A 25,130-nucleotide genomic window follows, 5' to 3' on the forward strand; every position below is an offset into this window, starting at 1 on the left:
TGTTTCCAGTTAACCACCAGAAAACCAGAAGTGGCACTGTGGCTCAAAGTGGTAGAGCACTAACCTTGAACAAAGAACTCAGGGATAGCTCCCAGGCCCTGAGTTCAAACCCCAAGACTGACCAAAAAATAAATAAAAAGTTAGAAGAACTAAAAGTTTACGGAGGACCTATCAGACCTGAAGAAAGCCGAGGGATGGGCGCAGGAAGACACTTGCTAAAGGTCTTAGAAGACAAAACATCCTGCTGTCTAAAAGAAGGGTCGACTGGGTTATAATGCAAGAGTGTGTGACAGTGTAGGGTAAGTCTCAGAATGGTGATGTAGTGACTGGCTTTGTGGAGTGAGTTTATCGTGACCTGTACATGTCATCAGCACGCTTTGTCTCACTTGGTCAACCAGATAGGCAGAGTCCCTAACACTTGCCAGATGAGGAAGCAACCCAGTAGCCAGTGAAGACCGAGGACTGGAGTGGATAAACACCGGGCGCAACAGCTGTAGAGACAAGAAGTCTGACAGCCACCACTGCTAGTTTAGAATTGTGGGAATCTGATTGTAACCATTTTTACTTCAAGTCTGCTCTTGTATTTGGCCTTTTTGAACAAAGATGGATTGTGGAATATGTTGGGAAGCATGTTAGAGCATTGATACCTCCTTTAGAAACTGCTTCTCACTTGCTCAGTGTAGTCAGAAAGTAAGGGACAGGACCAGGATGAGACTAGTCATTTTTGTACATGGAAACCCAGATGCTGACTACCTTTTATGGGCAGCAAGTATGTGGAGTAAATGGTGGAAGAAAAAGTAGGAACCGTGGAATGCTGCGTGTCCTCCCTAGGTATCCTTCCATGGACCCCATGCCAAACCAGACAGCACTTCTGACAAGCTTTGGCCTGGCACCTTTACGAAGCTACAACGTTGGTTCAGAGGTTTAATTGGGGTGACCTCTTGCAGTTGACTTCTGCAGCCCTAATATATCTTGCTGTCACCTCAGTAACTCCAAATTGGGGTCCCCCTGACCGTGGAGGGACTGATATTTAATCCGTTGTACTTTTTATCCATCCAACATGATTTATTCAGAAAAATAAAATGACTCTAACAGTATCTCCACCCACCTGCAGGGGTTCCCATCTTGACTTCAAATCCAAGTCACCGTTTTCTCTCTTTCTCATGTACGTGGACACAGAAGCATGCAAATATGTGCACACACATGTTTACTATGAAAGTGGCAGCCACCACGGCACTTCACCCACGTGGTTCCTCAGGGTAGTGTTCTGCACAAGCCTGGTACCATTATCAGCCTTAAGCAAAGGAGCCTTAGCAACCATCCCGCTGTGTCATCGGATAGTTCATGTTCACATTTCTGCCGTTCATCAAAAAAATGTTTGTTTTCAATATGATTCACTTACACAAAATATAAATGACAACAACATCCTATGTTCTTCAAATACAATAAGATGCAAAGAATTGCATGAGTAACTACCCTTGAGAAGAGGGGTGTAAGTTAAAGAAGGGTTCAAGGAGTTTGGAAATAAAGGGCTAACATAGCTGGGTATACACTATAATCCTAGCACTCAGGAGGCTGGGGTGGGAAGATTGAGGCCAGCCTGAGCTACATAGCAATACCTTGCCTCAAAACAAAAAGTATTGTCATTAAAATTTCTGGGGTTGCCGGGCATAGTGCCTCATGCCTATAATCCTAGCTACTCAGGAGGCTGAGATCTGAGGATCTCGGTTCAAAGCCAGCCCAGGTGCTAAAGACAGAACGAGAGACTCTTATCTCCAGTTAACCACTAGAAAACCGAAGTGTCCTGGTGGCTCCAGGGGTAGAGTAGCCTTGAGCCGAAGAGCTCTGGGACAGTGCCCTGGCCCAGAGTTCAAGCCCCATAACTGACGACAAAAAAACCCCCAAACACTGTCCACTCTTCTGGCTCTTGCTTTGGTCATCTCTGGGCAGTATAAGTTATAACTGGTGTAATTCTTTTCACTTCTGGCTCTTAGTTGTACATCTTTCTTATCTGGGAACATCTTTGAGTCTCTTCTCTTCTTGATAAAACTCCGTTAACCTCTACACACTCTTGAGCCTCTTATAGAACTTCTGTTCTTTTCAGAGTTCATGAAATCGAAGGCGGGGGGGCATGCTTACAACCTGTATCAGTGGGGGTTTTTTTGTGTTGGTTTTTTTTTGTTTTTTTTTTTTGTTTTTTTCTTTCCTCAAGTCTAGCACTCTACTACTTGAGCCATAGCACCACTTCTGACTTTTTTTTCCCCCTATGTATATGGTACCGAGGAATTGAACACGGGGGTTTGTGTATGCCAGGCAAGCTCTCTACTACTAAGCCACATTCTTAGCCCCTCGCCGAGTTTTTTTTTTTTTTTTTTTTTTAATGTTCCTACTGTGTGCCAGGCACTATATCAGACTAACTTGAAAGCCATTTTATTTATTTATTTATTCATTTATTTATTTGCCAGTCCTGGGCTTGAGCTCAGGGTCTGAGCACTGTCCTTGGACTTTTTCAAAGCTAGAGCTCTACCACTTGAGCCTCAGCACCTGGCTTTTTTCTATATGTGGTACCGAGGAATCGAACCCGGGTCTTCATGCATGCTAGGCAAGCACTTTAATCACCAGGCCAAACTCCCGGCCCCTCCCTCGCCGAGTTTTAAGTTTTATATTTTCATCTGATACTGGGGCCCTTGATCTCAACAGGTCTAAGTTTAAAGCCATCAACTTACTCAACCTCAACATCCTGCTGTTGTTGTCTTCCATCCCTTGTTATCCTCAGAAGGTTGGCACACCATCATGTAACCCTCTAGAATCTTTGAAATCATGCTTGAACCTTCCCTCCAAACCTCATAAGCCACTGCTTTCTTATGCTTTGTTAATTTTGAAACTCCTTTTACCGCTATCAGTGCCGTGATTAAGCTGCTGACCACTCGGCTTAAAGGCAGCATTCCCAAGAATTGTCTTTTGTAGCCTTTTCTCCACCACACTTACATGGTCTCCAAGCATGTTCTGTGCATTGTATTTGGTTGTACCTAGAACAGAGATGGGCTGGTAGCTTCTGTACTGTTCTATTGGAAGACTACCACACTCACTGATTTATACAGTTTGTGCTGCTTGACAACTGGCTGTAGATCTGCAAATACATATGTTAACTGGAACTTTGTTAACCCTGGTACAGGCTAAAATACCTGAGACACCTTGAACTTTTTGTTTACTGAAGAAGTATTTGAAATTTTTTGGCTGAAGTTCTCTCACATTCTCAAGGAAAGATTTCACATTCCTGGAAATACTAGTTTCCTGCAAGTACTAGTACTGTCCAAAGCTTTGCTGCCAGTGAGATTTCAGAAAGTAGATATTAAACTCTTTGGACATGCTGTATAATTTAGAACACGTGCGTTCCATTCTGAGCTTTTCTGAACATGCTGTTTCATTTCTTTGTTAGTTACTTGACCTGTAAGTAGTGTGGCTGCTCCTCCCACCTAGTCCTGTCCTTTCTGAGGCAGTGCTCATGCTGTCTCCGATCACCTTTGAGGACAGTGTAAGTAGGACTCTGTGCTTATAGCTTTCTGTGATACATAGAGCAGCGAGGGGCTTCTGATTCTACTTGAGATGTTGCTGTGTATTCTTTCTGTAGATGATTTAGTTCAGTGAGTTTGAGCTTTCTTGTGTGACAGGAAAATAACATTTTTCCTCCTTCAGTTACAGTGATGTTTGTTCCTCCAGTGTCATTTTTTCTTTCTGAAACTACAGTCTTTTTCATGTCTAAAAATGCTTTGTGACCCATCCTGGGTAACACATACAAAGTAGTCTTTTCATTTCAGTTTTGTTGAAATTAGCATATGTTCCACATTTAAAATGAGAATTTTAGCTAATAATTACGGATGTTACCTCTCCTTGTTTTCCTAAAATATATAGGAAGACATATTAAAAGACAAATTTAGAGAATGGCCATCTCCAAACCAGGTCATGGCCAGAGTTTAAGAACTTTTTTGGGGGGGGGGGGGTTGTGGAAGGAGGCCAGTCATGGGGCTTGAACTCTGGGCCTGGGTGCTGTCCTGAGCTCTTCAGCTCAAGGCTATTGCCCTACCCTTGAGCCACAGCCCCAATCCCCCATTTTCCAGTGGTTAATTAGAGATAAGAGTCTGAAGTTCTTAAGTGCCCAGGCTGGCTTTGAACCAAGAACATTTTTTACTAACGTTAAAGATGATGGAACTCACTTGCAGAATGTATTCCAATGTGGTTTTTTTTTTTTTTGATTGTGCTTTATTCTGACATTAAAATGTTTCATTTTAAGTAGTCAGCCAGGACTCATGCCTATAATTCTAGCTATTCAGGAGGCCGAGATCCTGATCATATTGGAAGCCAGCCCAGGCAGGAAAGTTTGTGAGTCTCATCTCCAATTTAACACCACAGAAACCTAGAATTGGAGCTGTGTCTCAAGTGATATAGTGTCATCCTTGTGCACAAAGCCCAGGGACAGCTCCTAGGTCTTACGTTCAAGCCTCAGGATGAGCACCAGGCCAAAAAAAAAAAAAAAAAAGTAGTCAAATGTTGTTTCTTCTGTGGCTCTCTAAAAAAATTGTTTTTTTTTTTTGCCAGTCCTGGGCTTGAGCTCAGAACCCGAGCACTGTCCTTGGACTTTCTCAAGGTTAGAGCTCTACCACTTCCAGCTTTTTCTATGTAGGTGGTACCGAGGAATAGAACCCAGGTCTTTGTGAATGCTAGGCAAGCACTCTACCACTAGGCCAAACTCCCGGCCCCTTCTATGGCTTTTTTGTTTTATGTGTAAAATGTCTTTTTATTGATGACTATAGTTTCAACTTGTAATGTTTTGATCATTTGGTGTTATTTTTGATATAGTGCCTCTTTTTTCATGAATGAAGATCCTTTTTCCATAGCCTATTTGGGAAGAGCTTCACCTGATAGAAATTCATCTTATAAAATGTGGCTTTTTTTTTTGGCTCGGCATGGGACTTGAACTCTGGGTCTGGGCACTGTCCCTGAGCTCTTTAGCTCAAGGCTAGCGCTCTACCCCTTGAGCCACAGTGCCACTTCCGGTTTTCTGGTGGTTAATTGGAGATAGTCTCATGGATTTTCGTGCCACTCGTTTTGAATTGGGGTCCTCAGATCTCAGCCTCCTGAGTAGCTAAGATTACAAGTGTGAGCCACTGGTGGCTCCCAGCTTAAGCATACATTTAAAAAAAATCACTTATTTTTATTTTTTTGTATTTCGGGTTTGAATTCAGAGCCTTATGCTTGCTAGGTAGACATTCAATCATTTTAACCACTTCTCCTTTCCTAAAATTGCTTTTAATTCCATTATAGACTGGTTAACTGTTTCTTATAATTGAAATAAACTTTAGTTATTTCCGCCTAAATTTCTGTACTTGTCTTCAATGGGCTACAATAAAATTTGATCATATAGGACTTGTTCAATTCCAGGTAATTTTGTGTTTCTTGGTGATTCAGCTCCTTTTTTCACTATGCTTATTCCTACTGTATTGGAAAATGACTGTGTTTCTATTTGTTGATTTTCTTTTTCTCTCCTCTCCTCTTAATTTTGGGTCCTATTTTACTAAATAGTACTTCCAGCAGAGTTGAATGCTGGTGTTAATGACAAGTGCTCTTTCCTTCTTTCCTCTTTGTGTGAAAAATGTTTCTGGTTATTTTACTGTTAAAATTAAAAATTTCAGGACCAGTTTTTATTTTCAACCTGTGTGATTTTGCTTCCAGTGCTTATTCTTACTTCTTATTCCTGCCATAGGGAAGTAACACCCAGGCAAATACTTGTAGTAGAAACACTTATGGGTTGTCTGGGGAGGTCAGCAGTGAAGACTCGAAACTGTTGTAGATTTGAAGGATGATGTACGGATGTGGAATTGTTTGTGGTTAGTATTTTCCTACATGTAGAGTTAGGCTAAAGCTTTGACTTAGAGAAGATACCACTGGAAAGGAGTCTGGAGGAGTGTAAGTTGAGTAGTTGACATTCTGTTGGAAATGTCAAAGTGGGGGTTGTAAATAACTAAGCAAGTTCATTTTTATGAGTGCTCTTTATGTTCCTCATGATAAAGACATGGAAGAGCTTGGGAGGCAAGACTGAAAATGATGATAGCCACAGGCATTTTTTGTTTATTAAATAAAGGGGACCAGATAACGCCCAATACACTTTCAGTTTTTTGTTTTTGGTTTTTTTTTTTGGTCAGTTGTAGGACTTGAACTCTGGGCCTAGGCGATGACCCTGAGCTTTTCAGCTCGAAGCTAGCACTCTTCCACTTGAGCCACAGCATCACTTCCCACTTTTAGTTCTTTAATTATTTCACCCTCATAACAGTCAAATGATTTTGGTACAGTTACTGTTTCTCTTTTCCAGATGGGGAACCTAAGGCACAAAAGAGGTTGAAGATTATGCCTGTGATCACTTAGCTAGTCAATGATAGAATGTCTTTTCACACTTAGCTATCTGTGACTACAAAAGCTGCTTGAAAGAGTCCTCTACTAGGTCAGGGTGGGGTAAGAATCTACTTGGTTATGGGCCTGCTTTTGTCCAGATGTTCTTAGAAGTTCACTGACCTTTTGGCTTGGAAATTTCTCTTTGAGCATATGGTATAAGAAACTGCTGAGTACTATGTCTGTACTTGGAGAGGTCAGGGACTGGTGCTTAGCAAGAGGGTGGGGCCTATCTGGTTGTCTTTTTCAAAGATACTGCCCTGAGTGTTCCCATGCCCTAACAATTATGCCAGAACATACCCACCCAGCACACTGCATAGATGGAGAATGTATTTAAGAATACACTGTGATTCAAAAACAATTTTTCATCTTCATCCTGTAGTTTTGAATACTAGACATTTTTCCCGGTGGAGTCAGACGGTACCTAAGTACAGGGTTGTGAATAAGAAAATGGGGCTCAGAAAATAGCTACTGGCAGTTTTTCTATTTTCACTTGTATGTAAATTTTAAAATGTGGGAGGGCCAGGAGTGTACCCTGGTGGTAGAGTGCTTGCCTAGCATGCATGAAGACCTGGGTTCAATTCCTTGGTACCACAAACACAGAAAAAGCCAGAAGTGACACTGTGGTAGAGTGCTAGCCTTGAGAAAAAAGAAGCGCAAAGACTGCCCAGATCCGGAGTTCAAGCCCCAGGACTGGCAAAAATAAATCAGTAATTAAGTAAATAAATAAAAATGTGGGGATATAAAGCATTAGCACACATCAAAATAGAGAACTTTCTGTAGAAGACTTAAATTGCTGACAGGAGTGAGCTATATAAGATAACCTGGCTAACAGAATCAGATTCCATGCATCTCCAGCACGTGGAAGACAGGTGTGAAGACTGTGAGCTTGAGGCCAATTAAAAGACCCCTGCCTCATATATTCCAAAGGTTAGAGCATAGCTTTGGTGATAGAATACTTGTATGCATAAGGCCTTGTATTTGATCCCCAGTACCACATTTTTAAAAGTACTTCGTTTACCAGATTTGGTGTCCATCCTCACATTTAGGTGTCTCTAGACTTCCAGTTCCAGTTGCTTTACGGAAGATTCTGACAAATCTCAATTGGTTTCTCTTTTGTTTTCCACAAGTTAACTTCTGTATCTTGATTTTTCTTACCTGAAAAGCAAATGTAATGCTTCTGTTATAGGGTTTTCCTGGTGGAGTTAGCAAGGACTCAAGGCTAAAAGCAAACATTGGGTGGTAGTGCTAATCCATGTATTGGTATTCGGATTTATTGGCACTTGGTGAGACTGACTTTCTGGTGCCTTCTAATTCATGAGAAGGCCTGCTAACGGACATTGCATCGGCACACTTGATTGCCAGCTTTAACAGCAGGACTCTACATATCTGGTCTCTCTTTAGTCACTTTTCCTGCCACTCTTTCTAGTTCGTTGTCTTTTATTTCCTAGCACACACTTGATTGACAGCTTTAACAGCAGGACTCTACATATCTGGTCTCTTTAGTCACTTTTCCTGGCACTCTTTTTAGTTCATTATTTCCTAGCAAATGTGCTTTGAGAGAAAGTGATACAAGGTGAATCAGAATTTTTTGTGTTAGCAAAGCACCCTAGCAGAGTCTTCCATTTATTTCCTGATCCTGTCTATACTCCCTGCAGGTTCATTTGTTAGGTCTGAGACATGGCTTGAGCATATGTTTTGTTTTTTTTTTTTTAAGCAGTACATGCTGCTTCAAAACAAAAAGTGCTGATTTCTTTGAACAGGGAGCTAAAATACAAGCAACCCTCAAAATAGTGTAAATGCAGACATGCGATACAGGTTAGTATCTCTGAGGCGTTTCTACTTACTATACCCTTGGAGCAACAGCAAATAAAAACTTAGGATAGCTGTCAGAAAGCAGTAGCTGTTCCTGTCTGTGGTACTCTAACAGGACTAGCAGGATTACAGAGCTCTGTGACTGGTTACCGCTGGTCTTTAACTTCAGCAGCTGAGGTGGTTGTTGTTTTAAACTATACTTAGGTTGTGAGTTGGAATATTCTTGCTTGTATGCAACACCTCATTTGAGTACAGGCAGTGATGAAATGGAATAGGCTTTGGAATTCTTAGACTTGCTAGAGAATGGTGTGGGCAAGCTATTTTAGGAAACAACAGAAAAATGATCCTAAAATAAGCCTAGCATGTCTCATCCAGTTTGGACTTCTTCCTTATCTTTACCCATCTACACCTGTCCCAGCATGGGTGGTTCTGTTATCTACATCACTGCTACCCAGTCCTCTCTGATCTGAAATCCTTGGACTTGCTGGCATGTTAACTATCCACTGTAATGTTTGTTGAGGAACCCTTGCATTCCAGGCAGTATTGAAGGGTCTTGGAATTAACATCAGCAAATGAAGCATCAAACTCTTCTGCCTGTGGAATGAGTGGATGTGGAAAGTGATGGCTGGAAGGTGACCCAGGGCCTTTCTAATCATACTGCCAGTGCCATGTCTTCCAAAAGTCGAGGCCACGTGCATTTCTGTCTAATAGAGTCGTCATTTTTTGAGCCTTGGTGTCATTTTGAAATGACTGACACTTTATAAATAGCTATGCTTCTCCTTTATTCTAGATACAAACCACAATACTTCAGGATCGCATTATGAAAATTCCCAGCGGGGACCTGTGTCTTCTACGAGTGACTGTAGCACAAACTGTAAGAATGCTGTTGTAAACGACTTGTTGGACAAAGAAGCATGGCCCTCAGCCCCTGGCAGTGATCCAGAGTCGGCTTCAGAATGTATGGATGCTGATTCTGCCTCCAGTTCTGAATCAGAGAGAAACATTACTATCATGGCTTCAGGGAGCACAGGAGGTGAAAAAGACAGCCTTCGGAACAGCACTGGACTTGGCTCCCAAAACAAGTTTGTGGTAGGCAGCAGCAATAATGCGGGCCACGGAGGCAGTCCGGGGCCGTGGGGCTTTCCCCACGGAGCCATCGCAAGCACATGTCAGGTCTCTGTGGACGCTCCCGAAAGCAAACCAGAAAGTAGCAACAATAGAATGAACGCTTGGGGCACTGCAAGTTCTTCATCAAATGGAGGGTTAAATCCAAGCACTTTGAATTCAGCTAGCAACCATGGTGCCTGGCCAGTATTAGAGAACAATGGACTTGCCCTAAAAGGGCCTGTAGGGAGTGGTAGTTCTGGCATCACTATCCAGTGCAGTACCCTCGGCCAGATGCCTAACAATCAGAGTATTAACTCTAAAGTGAGTGGTTCTTCTACTCATGGTACCTGGGGAAGCCTTCAGGAAACTGGTGAATCTGAAGTCAGTGGTACACAGAAGGTTTCATTCAGTGGTCAACCTCAAAATATCACCACTGAAATGACTGGACCAAATAACACTACTAACTTTATGACCTCTAGTTTACCAAACTCCGGATCAGTACAGAATACTGAACTGCCTAGTAGTAACGCAGGGGCCTGGCGTGTGAGCACAATGAATCATCCTCAGATACAGGCTCCGTCGGTTATGAATGGCACTTCCCTTTCTCATCTGAGCAATGGAGAGTCAAAGAGTGGAGGCTCTTACGGTACTACGTGGGGTGCCTACAGTTCCAATTACTCTGGAGACAAATGTTCAGGCCCCAACGGCCAAGCTAATGGTGACACTGTGAATGCAACTCTAATGCAGCCTGGCGTGAATGGGCCTCTGGGCACTAACTTTCAAGTTAACACAAATAAAGGAGGTGGCGTGTGGGAGGCTGGGGTGGCAGGTACTCCGAGTACGTCCTGGGGAAGTGGAAACGGGGCGAACTCCGGAGGAAGCCGCAGAGGATGGGGAACCCCTGCACAAAACACTGGCACAAACTTAGCCAGCGTGGAGTGGAACAAACTGCCTAGCAATCCACATTCCAACGACAGTGCAAATGGCAATGGTAAAAAGTTTACAAACGGATGGAAATCTACTGAGGAAGAGGATCAGGGTTCTGCCGCATCTCAGACAAATGAGCAAAGCAGTGTGTGGGCCAAAGCAGGAGGCACAGTGGAGAGCGATGGTAGTACAGAAAGCACTGGACGCCTTGAGGAGAAAGGAACTGGGGAAAGTCAAAGTAGAGATAGAAGGAAAATTGACCAGCACACATTACTCCAAAGCATTGTAAACAGAACTGACCTAGATCCACGTGTCCTATCCAACTCTGGTTGGGGACAGACTCCTATTAAGCAGAATACTGCCTGGGATACCGAAGCATCACCTAGAGGGGAACGAAAGGCCGACAACGGGACAGAGGCCTGGGGGAGCTCTGCAACACAGACTTTTAACTCAGGGGCATGTATAGAGAAGACTAGCCCTAATAGTAATGATACCTCATCTGTATCGGGGTGGGGCGATCCCAAACCTACCCTGAGGTGGGGAGATTCCAAAGGCTCAAACTGCCAGGGGGGGTGGGAAGATGACTGTGCTGCTACAGGAATGATCAAGAGCAATCAGTGGGGAAATTGCAAAGAAGAGAAGTCCACGTGGAATGATTCGCAAAAGAACAAGCAGGGGTGGGGTGATGGACAGAAATCAAACCAAGGTTGGCCCGTTTCTGCCAGTGATAACTGGGGAGAGACGAGAAGCAACCATTGGGGTGAGGCTACTAAGAAGTCCAGCTCAGGAGGTAGTGACAGTGACAGATCTGTTTCTGGTTGGAACGAACTTGGTAAAACTAGTTCATTCTCTTGGGGGAATAACATAAACCCAAATAATTCATCAGGATGGGATGAATCTTCTAAACCTAATCCTTCCCAGGGGTGGGGAGACCCTCCAAAGTCTAATCAGTCTCTAGGTTGGGGAGATTCGTCGAAGCCAGTCAGCCCTCCAGACTGGAACAAGCAACCCGACATTGTTGGATCTTGGGGAATCCCATCAGCCACAGGCAAACCACCTGGGACAGGCTGGTTGGGGGGACCTATACCAGCCCCGACAAAAGAAGAAGAGCCCACAGGCTGGGAGGAACCATCTCCGGAGTCAATTCGACGCAAAATGGAGATTGATGATGGAACTTCCGCTTGGGGAGATCCAAGCAAGTACAACTACAAAAATGTGAACATGTGGAACCGAAACGTCCCAAACGGCAGTAGCCGTTCAGACCAGCAAGCACAGGTTCATCCGCTGCTACCGTCTGCAAGTGCCGTCTCCAACAAGGAGGCGAGCAGTGGCTCGGGTAAGCTTTCACTTTCTGAAGTCAGACCAGCTGTCTTAGAAAGTACTTGACAGTATTCTGGAAGTAAGCTTTGTGTCAGCTTGCTGTTTATCATTTGCCTAACAGTACTTGAATGTGGACACAAAGGCCTTTTTGCTCTGTTTCAAAGAAAGCTTGAAGAAATTCCATGGGTCGTGTTCACCGTGAACTGGGAACACTGCCTTTGGCGATACCATTGGTGAATTCAGTACACTCCTCCATTCTCTATTAGGAACGCAACAGACAGAATTGGGAGAGTGGAGTCAAGTGGGAGTGTTCTACTTTTCCCTCTGTTCTTAGTCGAACCTTAATTTTCAGCTTTTATAATTTGACTAAAATACCCTACATTAAGGCAAATACCTAAGTGTAGTGTGCGCTCTCACCATTTAGTGCTGTATTTTATCTTGGCAGTAGGCATGAAGTCCAAGTCTACTTAGGTACACAGTTGACAGTACCTTTCTAGTATGTGTTCCCGCTTCCCTCTCCTGTAGTGAACTAATTCGTCCCTGCAGATTATCTTGACAACGGTACCATTAAAATGTGATTGCCATGCATTGTCTTTGTTAATAGAGGTCTTGTTGAATGATGGTTTCATTGGATGTAGGGGTGGGGATATTTTCATTGTATTAATTTTAATTCTTAGAAGAGTTACATACTTGAGGGGAAGCATTTGTTTCGATTCTGGCAAAGAAAAATGTACTTAAGACATAGCTTTTCTTGACTTTAGACAACTTCCTCATAATAATTTAGATTTTTTTTTTTTAAAAAGCATCCAGTATATATAAAAGTAGAGTGCTTACTTATTGTGTAGTATAGTGGTGTATAAAGATGACCCTTCTGGAAAAAAAATAGCATTAATTTTTTTTTTTTGCATTTTTGTATTGTAATTAGTAAAAGGGTTACATGATAGAAGGTGCATTAATTCACATACATTGATACCCTTTCACATGTCTTGGTACCCATTTAATAGCATTAATTTTTACACTATTATGAATGGCATCCCTTCCTTCTATTGACTATGTTTGGTTTAGAATGATTTTTCCAGGAATTGAATTTATCCTCCAGAAAGACCATAATTAGTATTATTCAAAAGAGCTATTCTAAGAGCCTATGAGGAAACTTTGAAAGAAGAGATTTAAAAAAAAATTACATGTGTTAATAGTTTTACGTTTTTTACGTAAAACTATTCCTTTTATCCATCTTTTTTTTTTTTTTTTTTTTTGCCTGTCAGAGCATTATTAAGTACTTAAACCGGAAGTTCTTGTCGGTTATTTCACTGTGCCTCCTTGTCATCTGTGCTGATGATGTCTTTTCCCACACTCTCTAAAGGCTGGGGAGAGCCCTGGGGGGAGCCTTCCACTCCAGCCACAACTGTGGATAATGGTACTTCAGCATGGGGCAAACCCATAGACAGTGGTCCCAGCTGGGGGGAACCCATTGCTGCGGCATCCAACACGTCCACGTGGGGCTCCAGCTCTGTGGGTCCACAAGCATTAAGCAAATCTGGTAAGTTATTCATAATCCCCGGTAGCTATGCAATCACAGTTTAATAATTGGATAATGTTTTTAAATGATTAATAGTGTGGCTTATTACGAGGAACCTAGTAGATGATGATACTTGGTATTTGGCCTTGAGTTTGTAACGTGACTTGCTCTTTTATCTTTCTGATTGCTTTGCTTCTTTGCCTCAGAGCTGTAATTATAAATGATTTGAATCTAAATGAAATGTTATCCTATTGTATAATCATGGCATCCAACCTGAGAGACTGAATAGCCCCACGTGAGACACATGCCCAGCCTGTCGGATGTCTCTCAGGAAGGTCCATGAGGTTCAGTGTAGCATGTTACCATCCCACGTGCTGTGTACTAGATAACCCTGTAGGAAGCCCAGAGGGTGTGTGTGTGGAGATGAGATGCTTTCTTGAAGATACATAACAAAATGATTCTCACAAATTTTATTCATCCCCTCTATCCTGTGTGTCACCATGCAGATTAAGTGACTGCAAACAAGAATTCTATCATTGTTCGTGTTTGGGAATCCTTTGGTTTGGCAAGGCATGGGAGGTTTATTTAATATTTCAATAGCAATAAATTCTGTTCCATTACTTTTTCTTTTTGCCAGTCTTGGGGCTTGAACTTAGGGCCTGGGTACTGTCCTTGAGCTTCTTTTGCCCAAGGCTAGCACTCTACCACTTGAGCCACAGCAACACTTCCAGCTTTTTCAGTGCATGTGGTATCGTGGAATCAAACCTAGGGCTTAGCAGGCATTCTACCACCAGGCCACATTCCTGACCCTTAATGGAATTTTTATCTCAATGTAAAACATTCCTTGTATCTAGATTTGGGAGAAGTAAAAATGCATTTTGTTTTCATTAGATGTCCCCCTAGCCCTGCTCTTCTAATATATTTCTATCCACAGCTTTATCAAAGCCTGTTTCTCTTTGTATCATAAATTCACACTCAGGACCCAAATCTATGCAAGATGGCTGGTGTGGTGATGATCTGCCGTTGCCTGGGAATCGCCCCGCTGGCTGGGAAGAGGAGGAGGATGTCGAGATTGGAATGTGGAATAGCAACTCATCTCAAGAGCTTAACTCATCTTTAAATTGGCCACCATATACCAAGAAAATGTCGTCGAAGGTAAACACTTCAAGGGCAAAGCCCTTGAAACTTTAAGTTCCAAAGGTAGTTAACCCACAGGAAATTAAGTGTTTGCCTGCCCATTTATGGCAATCAGTGCAGTCCAGGCAATCCCCACCTAGGAGTATATGGGCAGCCACCTAGAAAAATCTAAGACCACAGGAACTTCCTTTCTCCCCACTGCTACAGCTTGGGATTTCTCTCCTCTTCCCCACACCAGTGCTGCGTGGAGCAACCCCACCCCAGGGTGGTACCTGCAGGGGTGAGGATGAAGAGGAGGGCAAATCTGCACGTTGACTCTTTCCATTCCACTGCCAGTTCATCCCATTCCACCCCTTCACCCAGTCCCCCTCCCCAGCCAGCCACCATTCTTCACATTTACCCACTGTCTCTGTCCTCCTTATCCCATAGGTCCTGTGACCCAAATCCCTAGGAATGGGCTACATTTGATCTGGTTTTTATAGATGGCCAGCTTGTATTCCCAAACCTGCTGTTCCTGAGAATCATGTAGCATTTGCTATACACAAAATGTGCTGAAGTTTGGGAATTGAACTGAGGTTCCTGTTCCCGTGAGAGCCAGGTTTGGGAACACTGGTGTGGACCATTGGTCTTAGTGGGAGGTGCTGGGGCTCCTGTCTGACCCTGCTGGGGATCATCTGGCTGACAGGTGATTTGACTTCGCCCTCTCTATTCTGTTGCCCTTTGAGAGGCCTTCAGAGTCACATACCCCTTGGGGAGGTGGCCTAGCTGACTACCACAGTCCCTCCCTTCTATTCCTGGGATTCTTAAGTCTAGGACCCACCATTACCATCGTACCATCTTTTTTTTCTTTTGGCTGAACTTGCCTATTGCCTTGCCACATAGCTTATGAAATTGCTTTTACATGTTTTACATAGTCATTTGATCCTTATAACGTTTTAAAATAGGATACTGATGAGGAATTGGAGACTAGAAAAGGTGGTGACTTGCCCAAAGTTGTGTAGCTAGTAAGCGACAGAGCAAGGACTTGAGATCAGGTCTTCCAAGTCCAACCCTGTGTTTTTCCCACTGGACCATGCTGTTTTGTGACTTTGTCTTTCCTTACAGGGTCTGAGTGGCAAAAAAAGGAGAAGGGAAAGGGTGTGTAACCTTTTTACTCTTTCTCCTTTGTTTCTTCTAGTAAAAATCTTTAGAAAGCAACTGCAAACATTTATTTAGCTTCTGCTGTGTGCCAGGTACTGTGCTTGGTGCTGGGGATTCAAGTAGATTTAAGATACGAGCTTTACCTTCAAGGAGCTCAAAGTCTCATATGGGGGTATTAAGGAGAGAGTCAGAATGTCAGCTGGTTTCTGAAGGTGCTTGGGGTGGGACATGTTAAACTAAATGCACAATTTCTAGAAATGAAAAGAGAGCTGGCTCTGGGCAGGTTAAGGACCAATTATGAATGCGCTTCCAGTGTCATGCCAAAGAATTTGAAATTTTTTTCTATATTAAGTATTAGGGAGCTGATGAAATTGAGTAGAAAGCATCGTGAATGAATCTTTTAAATTATTTTTTGAAAAATTATTATTTTGGTATGAAATATAAATTGGAGCAGAGACCAGTGTTAAGGATCCCAGGAAGCTCCTCATTAATTCAAGTTAGAAAGGAGACGTTGAATTGGGAAACAAGAATGGATGCGTAGTTGTAGAAGGGATTCAACCTGAGAGATGTCTGAGAATGGAAGGGACAGAATAACTTGACACGGGTGGGAGTGAACAAGCCAACAGGATCAAAGACAGCTTCAGCAGCCTCAGAGGAGGGTTAGCTGCTTGCTTTAGAGGCCTGTATTTAGGAGGGGATTAGGAAGCTGTGTTCTGTCTCACAGTCAGAAGGAACAGATAGTAGCAATGGGAAAGGGAAACCAAGACACATGGAGAGTGGGCAAGAGCTGGCCACGTGCAGGAGAGCCCCAGGCCTCTTGAGCCTCCCACCTCCCTGGCTGCCGAGATGGTCGTTAGAGCCTTTACTGTCTAAGCAGAGCTTGTGTGGCTTCTGTACCATCCACACCCAGGCAGCCACAGAGAGCCAACAGGCAATACAGAATGTAATTTTTACTGCTTTTTCATCTGGAAAGTTTTTTTTTTTTCTTCTTCAGTACAATGTACATTTCATAATTCAACTCTGGATTGATGAATTTCTTAGGAATAACTTGTACATAATCATTGTTTTCTACTTTGGTATGATAATTTCAGAGCTCAAATTACAATAAATAATAGAACACATGGCCCATTTGTCAATTAAGAACCGCCTGAAATTTCTCCATTATGCAGACACCCCTCTCTCCCCCTTTTTTTTGTAGTTGTTGAGGCCTTTTGCTTCTGTCTTTCCCTTCTGACTGCTTGCCTTAGAGATTTCTCTATACATTACAGCTATACCAGAGGATTGGAGCAAAGGAAGTTGAAAATCAAATATGTTGATTTTTAAAATTGTAAACTCTGATAAGAGTTGGATGGAGGAGAAATTATTGGCTAAAAATCAGTTGAGAATTGTCTTGCAGTTTTATATTAATCCTTCACTGTACCCATATAAATAGAAATGGCCATGGCATCTTTCTACTTTTATTTTACAAAGGGAATGATGAAAGGTGGAAACAAACAAGAAGAAACATGGATAAATCCGTTTGTTAAACAGTTCTCGAACATCAGTTTTTCGGTAAGTTTGTTTTGTTATCTGTTCCTACCTCGTTCAGTGGTAGTCCATAATTTACCGGTTTTCGTTTCTTTTTTTTTAAAGATGAAAATTATTTTTCAGCTTTGAGTCCTTAGAATATGATTGAAGTTGAGTAAAACTGGCCTACCCTTACTTGTAATTTGTTGAAATTTTATTAAAAGCATAGCTAAAATTTTTTGAGCATGTCTCTTTTTTAACACCCTGTGGCTCATAGCTGTAATCTACTTAAGCGGCTAAGATCTCAGGATCATGGTTTAAAGCCAACCTAGGCAGGAAAGTCTGTGAGACTCTCTCTCTTCAGTTAACTATCAAAAAGCCAAAAGTAGAGGTGTGGCTCAAGTGGTAGAATACTAGTACTGAGCCACAAAGGCCCAGGGACACCACCCCGGCCTGAGTTCAAGCCCTAGAACCAACACACACACACACACAAATTTGGAGATTATATATGGTTCAAGTGGTAGAGCACCACTCAGGAGGTCCTGTGTTCAAACCCTGGTACCCCAGAATGTGTTGTGTAGGTTTATAAAATTGACAGAGCTTTATGATTCAGTTGAGTTTCCGATAGTAGAGTGTATTGTTCATTTTCATTGATTGCTAACGTTGCTTTTTCTTTAGAGAGACTCACCAGAAGAAAATGTACAGAGCAATAAGATGGACCTTTCTGGAGGTGAGACAATACTAATCTGCTTGGGTTTATGTTTATTAGTGGTGAGTGAACATATTGGTGACAGGACTTTAGTGGAAGTACCCAGAACCAGAGTAGGAGACTCTGCTCCTCTGCTCCCCAGAGTACCTGAAAATGCTGCGTTTAAGTGAGTTCCTGCTCCTGACCATACCATCACAGGCTGTGATCACCTTCCAGGAACATTACCAGGTGGAAAGAGTTCAGTTTTCTTGGTCAGTCTTCATGGTCCATATTCAACAGTTTCACATAGTGAGAGATAGGCCTGGTAACTAAAGGAGAGTGGGGCTGAGGGAGGTGGTGAAGCTTCCCTTAGATGCTAGAATACCAATAGGAGCTAAATTGTGGGATAAAAAAGTGTAATACCACTGGCCAGAAATCAAAATCGCTGTCAGCAGAGGGTGAACCAAAGACTAAAGATAGCAAAGCCAGGTAGAGATCAGCTGCAGTAGCCATGATTGTTTTCAGGGTTTCACACTAAGAAAGAAGATTGAAAAGGTCTTAAGTCAGTGAAGATGGAGGATTAGAAATAACAGAGGATTATGTTTGGGTCTAGAGATGTAGCTTAGTTGTTATATGAGTGCGGCCAGTGAGGGAAAAGTGTCAGGTACCAAATTTGAGTCCCAGTCTTCTTGGGATTAAGAAAATATAAAAGAGAATTCGTTTTAACCAGGATGATAAGGAGTGTGTGGTGAAAGATCACTTGGCCTTCTTACCTGGACCACGTAACTAACAGAGAATTAGAGTGGCAAGTGATTGGCTCTTAAAAGTAAAGGAGGGGCCTCGTGGTAGAGTGCTTGCCTAGCATGCACAAAGACGCGGGTTCAATTCTTCAGTACCACATACATAGAGAAAAGCCGGAAGTGGTGCTGAGGTTCAAGTGGTAGAGCTCTATCCTTGAGAAAGTCCAAGGACAGTGCTCAGGCCCTGAGCTCAAGCCCAGGACTGGCAAACAAACAAACAAATAAAAAGTAAAGTAGTACATGAGTAGCTGATTCAAGGAAAGTCACTAAGCTCGGGTTTAGGATAGCATGTCCAGAGGAGAGCACCATCCACCTGTTTCCCAGACGAAGCTCCAGACATGGGCTTGGCCCTGGCTCGCTGTACAGCAAAGATGTCACTCCATTGCTACAACAGTGTGAGTAGGAACTCCACGTCAGCAGGGAAAATGTGGACGAGAGAGTCATCTCACTGCCAGAGGACTAGGTAATCCGTGCTGCCTCCTAAAGTGGAAGAGTTCCAGGTCATAAGAGCACAGCATAACTGGGGCGGGGGGAGGGGGAGGAGCGCTTTCTTTTTGTAATGTCTAGCTAGCAAAGGGAGAAACACAAATGGCCCTGAATGGTTGAATTTAGAAGTGGGAAGCAGTCAATAGTGTGTAGGTTGCCTCAGCCCTTTAACTAATCTTCCACACATACTCTACTCTGAACATGGACTTCTCAGAACAATGGCAAATTTAACTCTATGCTGGTCTTTACCAGGATACAGCTTTCTTATGTGTGAGGAAGATGAGATGCACAGTCCCACCATCACTGTGCTATCCAGGCTATATTAACTAGCCCTCAGATTCAGTCATAGGCTCTTAGAAAAGGGAAAGAAAAAGGAGGGGGAGATGATTGGTCCATATAGATGTCCACATACAGGCAGAAGCACCAGAGGTTGATTATCCCCTGTCCAGTAATGTTTTGGATCTGAAACTGTAGAATGCATGTTGAACAGCTGTTATGCAGAGTGCCCCAAATCCACAGGTTCAGACTAATATTGCTGAACCGGCACTGTCATTCCTGATGTCTGTGACTTGCTTCTTCTACTTTCTGTCCTTTACTTGCTCCTTTCACAAGTCGAACCTTGGATGTTCTTGGTTCTTTCACCTTTATCCTAGGTCTGTGCTGTTAGTGCCCCTCTCTTTTCTGGTTGCTGTTAGCAAGGAAGAATTCAGTCCCCCACACCCCCTTCCCTGTCTTCTTTATGTGTCAGGGCACCACATTCCCCTTGGTAGTCAAAGCCGTTGGCTCCAGCACATTGCTTGGAACCGTGTTGCTGGTAATTCATGTGACAGTACAGCAGGCTTCAGCGTCCAGTGTAATGGCATCAGCTGTGTTGTCATGGCAGAAACCCTGTCCTTTCTCAAGGTTGCAGTAACAGGACTGAGTTTTCTAAGTGGCCTGTCAGACATGATTATGAGAACCATCTTCCTCACCTTTCCATTCCCACCCTCTGAATTCTGGTTATCAAGAGCAACACACTATATCCTGTAAGACTGAAGCCCTTCCCTTCACAGCTGGCTATATAAGCTAGCCTCAGCAAGCCCTTCCACCTTGGCTAGCAGCAACTCTCATGTGATGGGTCTGGAGGAAGACCAGTTAATGCTGTGGTTCTAAGCTAACTGCTGCATCTCCTTTGCTATGAAAAGAAACCTCGACAGGGCCAGTAGCTCATGCCTGAAATCCTAGCTATTCAGGGGGCTGATCTGAGCATCGCGATTTGAAGCCAGCCCAGCAGGAAAAGTTAACCATACAAAGTACTAGCCTTGAATAAAAGAGCTAAAAGACAGGGCTCGGGCCTTCAGTTCAAGCCCTAGTACCAGAACAAAAATAAAGAACCCCTTGACCTGACATGATAGGGTTGGGGCATTCAGTGAGACCATGGATAACAGAAGATTTGTAGACAAACATTTATCTAGAAGACTTGTTCATTCCTGTGAGCAAATATTGGTCTCCATAAACCCGATTCTGGTGACTCACAGCTATAATCCTACAGCTCAGTAGGCTGAGATCTGAGGATCACAGTTCAAAGCCAGCCTGGCCTAGAAAGTATGAGATACTGTCCTTAAATTAACCACCAAAAAAACAGAAAGTATTTCTTCTTGAGCAGAAGAGCTCAGGGACAGCACTTAGGCTCCAAGTTCAGGCCCCACAACCACCGCTACCAGTAACAACAAAAATCCACAGATGTTGCTGCGATGTCCTACTGGTGAAACTTGCTGGAAACCTAACTTGCCTTTTAAGATAGAAGAAAGTGCTTATTGATGGATAGGTAGTTCACCTGAGACACGGCTTAACCACTTCGAGGTTTGGGAGAAACCAGGCACTGACTGCTACTAGCCATTCAGACCCTGGAGAGGCTGGCGAAGACTGTTCATCATTCTAGGCTTCAGAACCTGCAAGCGAGCCCTGGATTGGAAAGCCAGATCTTTCTGCCTACAGTGCCTCTCCAACATCCTCTGCTGGCAAAGCAGTCAAGACACATGTTCATGGGATGGTCCGAGAATGTAGAGTGGAGAGACGATAAAGTAACTAGCTATTATTTGAGATAAGAACAACAGAAAAAAGTATTTCCTAGCAAGATTCTAAGTTTGAAGTTGCTGTGAAAACCATGTGGTGATGTCCAGTAAACAGAAGACACGTGTAAAGCCCAGGATGTAGGTAGAGCTGGAGAAGGCGACTCTATCAATTAGCCAAAGGGCTAGAGTAACCAGATTGCTGCAGTGCAGGGAATCAAAAACAGAGTCCTAGGGAGTAATGACAGTTAAATAATCTGAAGAGAAGCAGGGCAGGTTAGGGTAGACTATTCTTTAGAAGTAAGGTGAGCTTAGAGTCTTGGAAAGAGGAGGAATGGTTGTAGGAATGGGCTTGGAATACACCACGGGTGCCTGAGGAGCCCAGCTGGAAGAGTACTGGTAGACAGGAATCTGTGCCTTGGGCATGCCTGGCCAGCTTTGGAACAAACGTTGGAGAATGGTTTGTAGAGATGTGGTAAGACTTTTTTTAAAAAAACATGATTTATACAGGCATAAGTAATGTAAATGATGACTCATCATCTCAATAATATGAAGAGACCTATAAAAAGAGCTGGCTAGATTTAGCAAAGAGAATTTTCAGCGATGGGATTTTCCCAACATGCAAAATAACTAGCATGGGTTTACAGCGAATACTATACTGTTAACTAGGAGGAACAAGTCAGTCATTGACACGCCAGGAAGTTGTCACACGTGCCCCTGGCCCACAGCCAGAACATTTTCTTCATGAAACTAAAGGCATTCAAAAAAATGTATCTAAGCCGGGTACAGTGGCTCACGATTGAAATCCTAGCTACTAGAAGGCTAAGGTCTGAGGATTGTGGTTCAAAGTCAGCCCAGGCACTAAAGTCCATGAGACTCTTTATCTCCAGTTACCCAACAGAAACCTCGAGTGATAGGGTGGTAGCCTTGAGCTGAAGAGCTCAGAGACAATGCGCAGGCCCAGAGTTTAAGTCTCATGGCTGGACCCCCCTATACCGTGTGTGTGTGTGTTTGTATTTCTCGTTAAAATTCTTTTTCATTCTCATGTGCCTAGAGTGAGGGTAAATATTTTGGTGGTGTCAGACATGTCAGTAGTGCTTGGCATAAAACCGTGGATGAGATTTGAGAACTGAGAAAATAAGAGGATTGCAATAGAAGGAGGCTAACGTGTTTGCTGGAAGTGACAGAGGGCCCTGAAGTGGACGTGCTCCAGCCAGAAGGCAGAGGAGAGACTGCATTGAGGTGTGAAGGAGCTAGACATTTGTCTTTGAGTAAAAATCTAAGGAAAGCAGGTTTATAGAGATAGCGAGTACACCAATCACAGCAGCCTTACTACTCAACATTGTAGCTGCTTGAGACAGTGGACTGAGGGAGGGGTAAGAAGGGACAGAGGCCTTGGGGAAGACCTGACCTTGTTTGGTCTCTAGCTCCCCCATCTGTTGACTAGGGACAAGAGCAGCAAGTTAGAAGCATCAACTTTTTGCATGTAAAGAGGGGGAAGGGGCTTTTCCTGTGTATTTTTTTGTTTTTGTCACTTGATAAGTAGTAGAAAGCTTTTTTTGTTTGTTTGTTTTAAGAATGAGCAGATTAGAGGTGATAGAGAATGTATTGTGTGGCTTAACAAAAGGGAGATGGTGGAATTGGAGGTGTAACTCAAATGATAGAGCACCAGTTGCAAGCATAAAGGCTGAGTTGAGAGCACAAGACTGAGTTCAAGTCTCTGTATCAGCACAGAGGAAAAAGTGATTGTTAGCTACTGTGTTTACCTGTTCTGTTTTCACATTCGTTGGTTTAGAAGATACTAGTATTGTTAAAACCCAGTTTTACCAGTGAACAGTGAAACACAAATGCATTTTCACACGTCCCTGGCAAAGCAGAAGTCATGTATGTCAGTCATTGAGGAGAGTGAGTATTTTTGCCTTCCGTGTACATTTGTGTGAAATCAGTCGTGTTCCTACTGATGACACAGTCTCCTGCACTTGTTAGGAATGTTACAAGACAAACGGATGGAGATAGATAAGCATAGCCTCAATATTGGTGATTACAATCGGACGGTCGGGAAAGGCACTAGTTCTCGGCCTCAGATTTCCAAAGAGTCTTCCATGGAGCGCAGTCCTTACTTTGATAAGGTAAGCCTCTCTCCCCCCCTTATCTCTGTGACTAATGAATATTCAGAATACCATAATTTTTACATTAATGTTTAGAGTAGTTTCTATAATATAAAAGACAATCCAGTGCTAAGTCCTGTTAATTTATTTGTAGATCATTGTCCCATTTATTGTCTCAGTTTATTAGCATAAGGGTTGCATTCATGTTTCCTTCTTAAACCCATGAAATATGTTTGGCTCTTTCTGTACTCTAGAATTAACACTAATATGATCTCTTCTGTTTTCTACCTGTTTCCTGTTGATGCTGGAATGTCATGTGACTTCTGTTCCTGCAATGATTTCTCCCTTCCACTTGTTTACTTGGCTGGTGTTGCACATCTTTCTGTCTGTCCAATCAGGATGGCATTGTAGCAGATGAATCCCAAAACATGCAGTTTATGTCCAGTCAAAGCATGAAGCTTCCCCCTTCAAATAGTGCACTACCTAACCAGGCCCTTGGCTCCATAGCAGGGCTGGGTATGCAAAACTTGAATTCTGTTAGACAGGTAAGTCCAGACGTGTATTTTAGGCGCTCTGTTAAATGATTTATATTCGTAATAAGATCTCTTACATATTGTTACTGTTTTTTAAGTTGGTAGTATGATCTGGTGATGAGATATGTATCCTTAAAGGGTCCCCCTGTTACTTTGACTTGCTTTCTAGAATGGCAATCCCAGTATGTTTGGTGTTGGAAACACAGCAGCACAACCCCGGGGCATGCAGCAGCCTCCAGCACAACCTCTTAGTTCATCTCAGCCTAATCTCCGTGCTCAAGTGCCTCCTCCATTACTCTCCCCTCAGGTAAACGAGCACTCAAACCCTAGAGAAGAGCTTTGGTCACTTTGGAGTGATGATCAGTCAGACGCCATCATCATAGTAGATTCCTTGAGCTGTACCAAATTATACTACATTAGGATGTAGGAAGAAAGGAAAACTCGTCAAGGAGTTTGCAGATTGAAAAAGTGCTGTTGTCTTCTCAAAAGAAGAAAAGCCAGCAGCAAAGGAAAGTTTGCTGTCAAGATTTGTCATTTTTACTTTCCCAATAAGTAAAAGTAAGGCAGGCAGTTAGAAAGACCACAGCCCCTCAGTGGACAGAAGTCCACTATTTGAATTGTTGATAATTGGACACACAGCGCGTTTAGCTTGTGTGGGTCATGTCATCAGCAGTGTTGACTTCGTCCTTGTGATCCTCAGGTTCCAGTTTCATTGCTGAAGTATGCACCAAACAACGGTGGCTTGAACCCGCTCTTTGGCCCTCAGCAGGTAGCCATGCTGAACCAGCTCTCCCAGCTAAACCAGCTTTCTCAGATCTCCCAGTTACAGGTGAGCAGAAGAATGGTCTCACTCATTGAACAGGTTGAAGGGCAGGGAGTTACTGTACTGTGGTAGACAAAATAGGCATCATTGTAGCACACCTGCCTTTATAGCCTGTTCAGAAGGCAGATAAGGACCGCGGATGGGTGTGGGGTTTGAGAGAAGAGCAGAAATCTTAGGACATGCAGTCATGTCTGGGGTAGTGGTGGGGTTACCATGATCCTGCAGAGTTGAATGTTTAAATTGAGGATTGGAGGTATACCTCAGTGGCTAGAGTGCCTGCGTAACATGCCAGGCCCTGGGTTCCGCAGCCGTGCTGTGAGAGGAACAGGTTATACTAGGCAGGCCAGGTCAGCGGGTATATCACTGCGGCTCTGTGGATCCATTCTCTATAGTCATTCTGAAGCGTGTAACACATCTAGATAGGACTGACTGCCCTTTTCTGCCTCCACAGCGATTGTTAGCGCAACAGCAAAGGGCGCAGAGTCAGAGAAGCGTGCCTTCTGGTAACCGGCAGCAGCAAGAACAGCAGGTGCCTTAGACCCTTCTGTAAAGTGGCATTTTACCAAAACTGCATCGAGAGTTGTTTGTTAAGTCTTCTGTTTGCCTGTGAATTATCTTAACCCTCACACTGTCATCATTTATCTTTCTGCTAAGAAGGAAGTGGGCAGAGAAGGGAAAAGTTCGTGGGTGTTTATCTGTAAAGACTCCCTCAATTTGTTGTCCTTT

At 43.2% G+C, this 25,130-nt stretch overlaps 1 protein-coding gene across 7 annotated transcripts in view; it reads left to right on the forward strand.

The window, feature by feature from the left end:
- Tnrc6a (trinucleotide repeat containing adaptor 6A) overlaps positions 1-25,130 on the forward strand; it is an 80,099-nt gene that overhangs the window by 45,340 nt on the left and 9,629 nt on the right. For 6 of the 7 annotated variants that reach the window (XM_090357857.1, XM_090357861.1, XM_090357860.1 and 3 more), the window contains 11 exons: positions 9,050-11,629; positions 12,977-13,153; positions 14,112-14,287; positions 15,374-15,406; positions 16,880-16,960; positions 17,594-17,645; positions 22,927-23,069; positions 23,447-23,593; positions 23,751-23,888; positions 24,282-24,410; positions 24,856-24,933. In XM_090357857.1, the coding sequence (XP_090213983.1) occupies positions 9,050-11,629; positions 12,977-13,153; positions 14,112-14,287; positions 15,374-15,406; positions 16,880-16,960; positions 17,594-17,645; positions 22,927-23,069; positions 23,447-23,593; positions 23,751-23,888; positions 24,282-24,410; positions 24,856-24,933 (3,734 nt within the window). The remainder of the gene's footprint in view (positions 1-9,049; positions 11,630-12,976; positions 13,154-14,111; positions 14,288-15,373; positions 15,407-16,879; positions 16,961-17,593; positions 17,646-22,926; positions 23,070-23,446; positions 23,594-23,750; positions 23,889-24,281; positions 24,411-24,855; positions 24,934-25,130) is intronic. The other variant, XM_090357859.1, reaches the window with a different exon arrangement.

Source organism: Megascapheus bottae, chromosome 25, assembly GCF_031878675.1.
Source record: "Megascapheus bottae isolate mThoBot1 chromosome 25, mThoBot2.hap1, whole genome shotgun sequence".
Classification (NCBI taxonomy): Eukaryota; Metazoa; Chordata; class Mammalia; order Rodentia; family Geomyidae; genus Megascapheus; species Megascapheus bottae.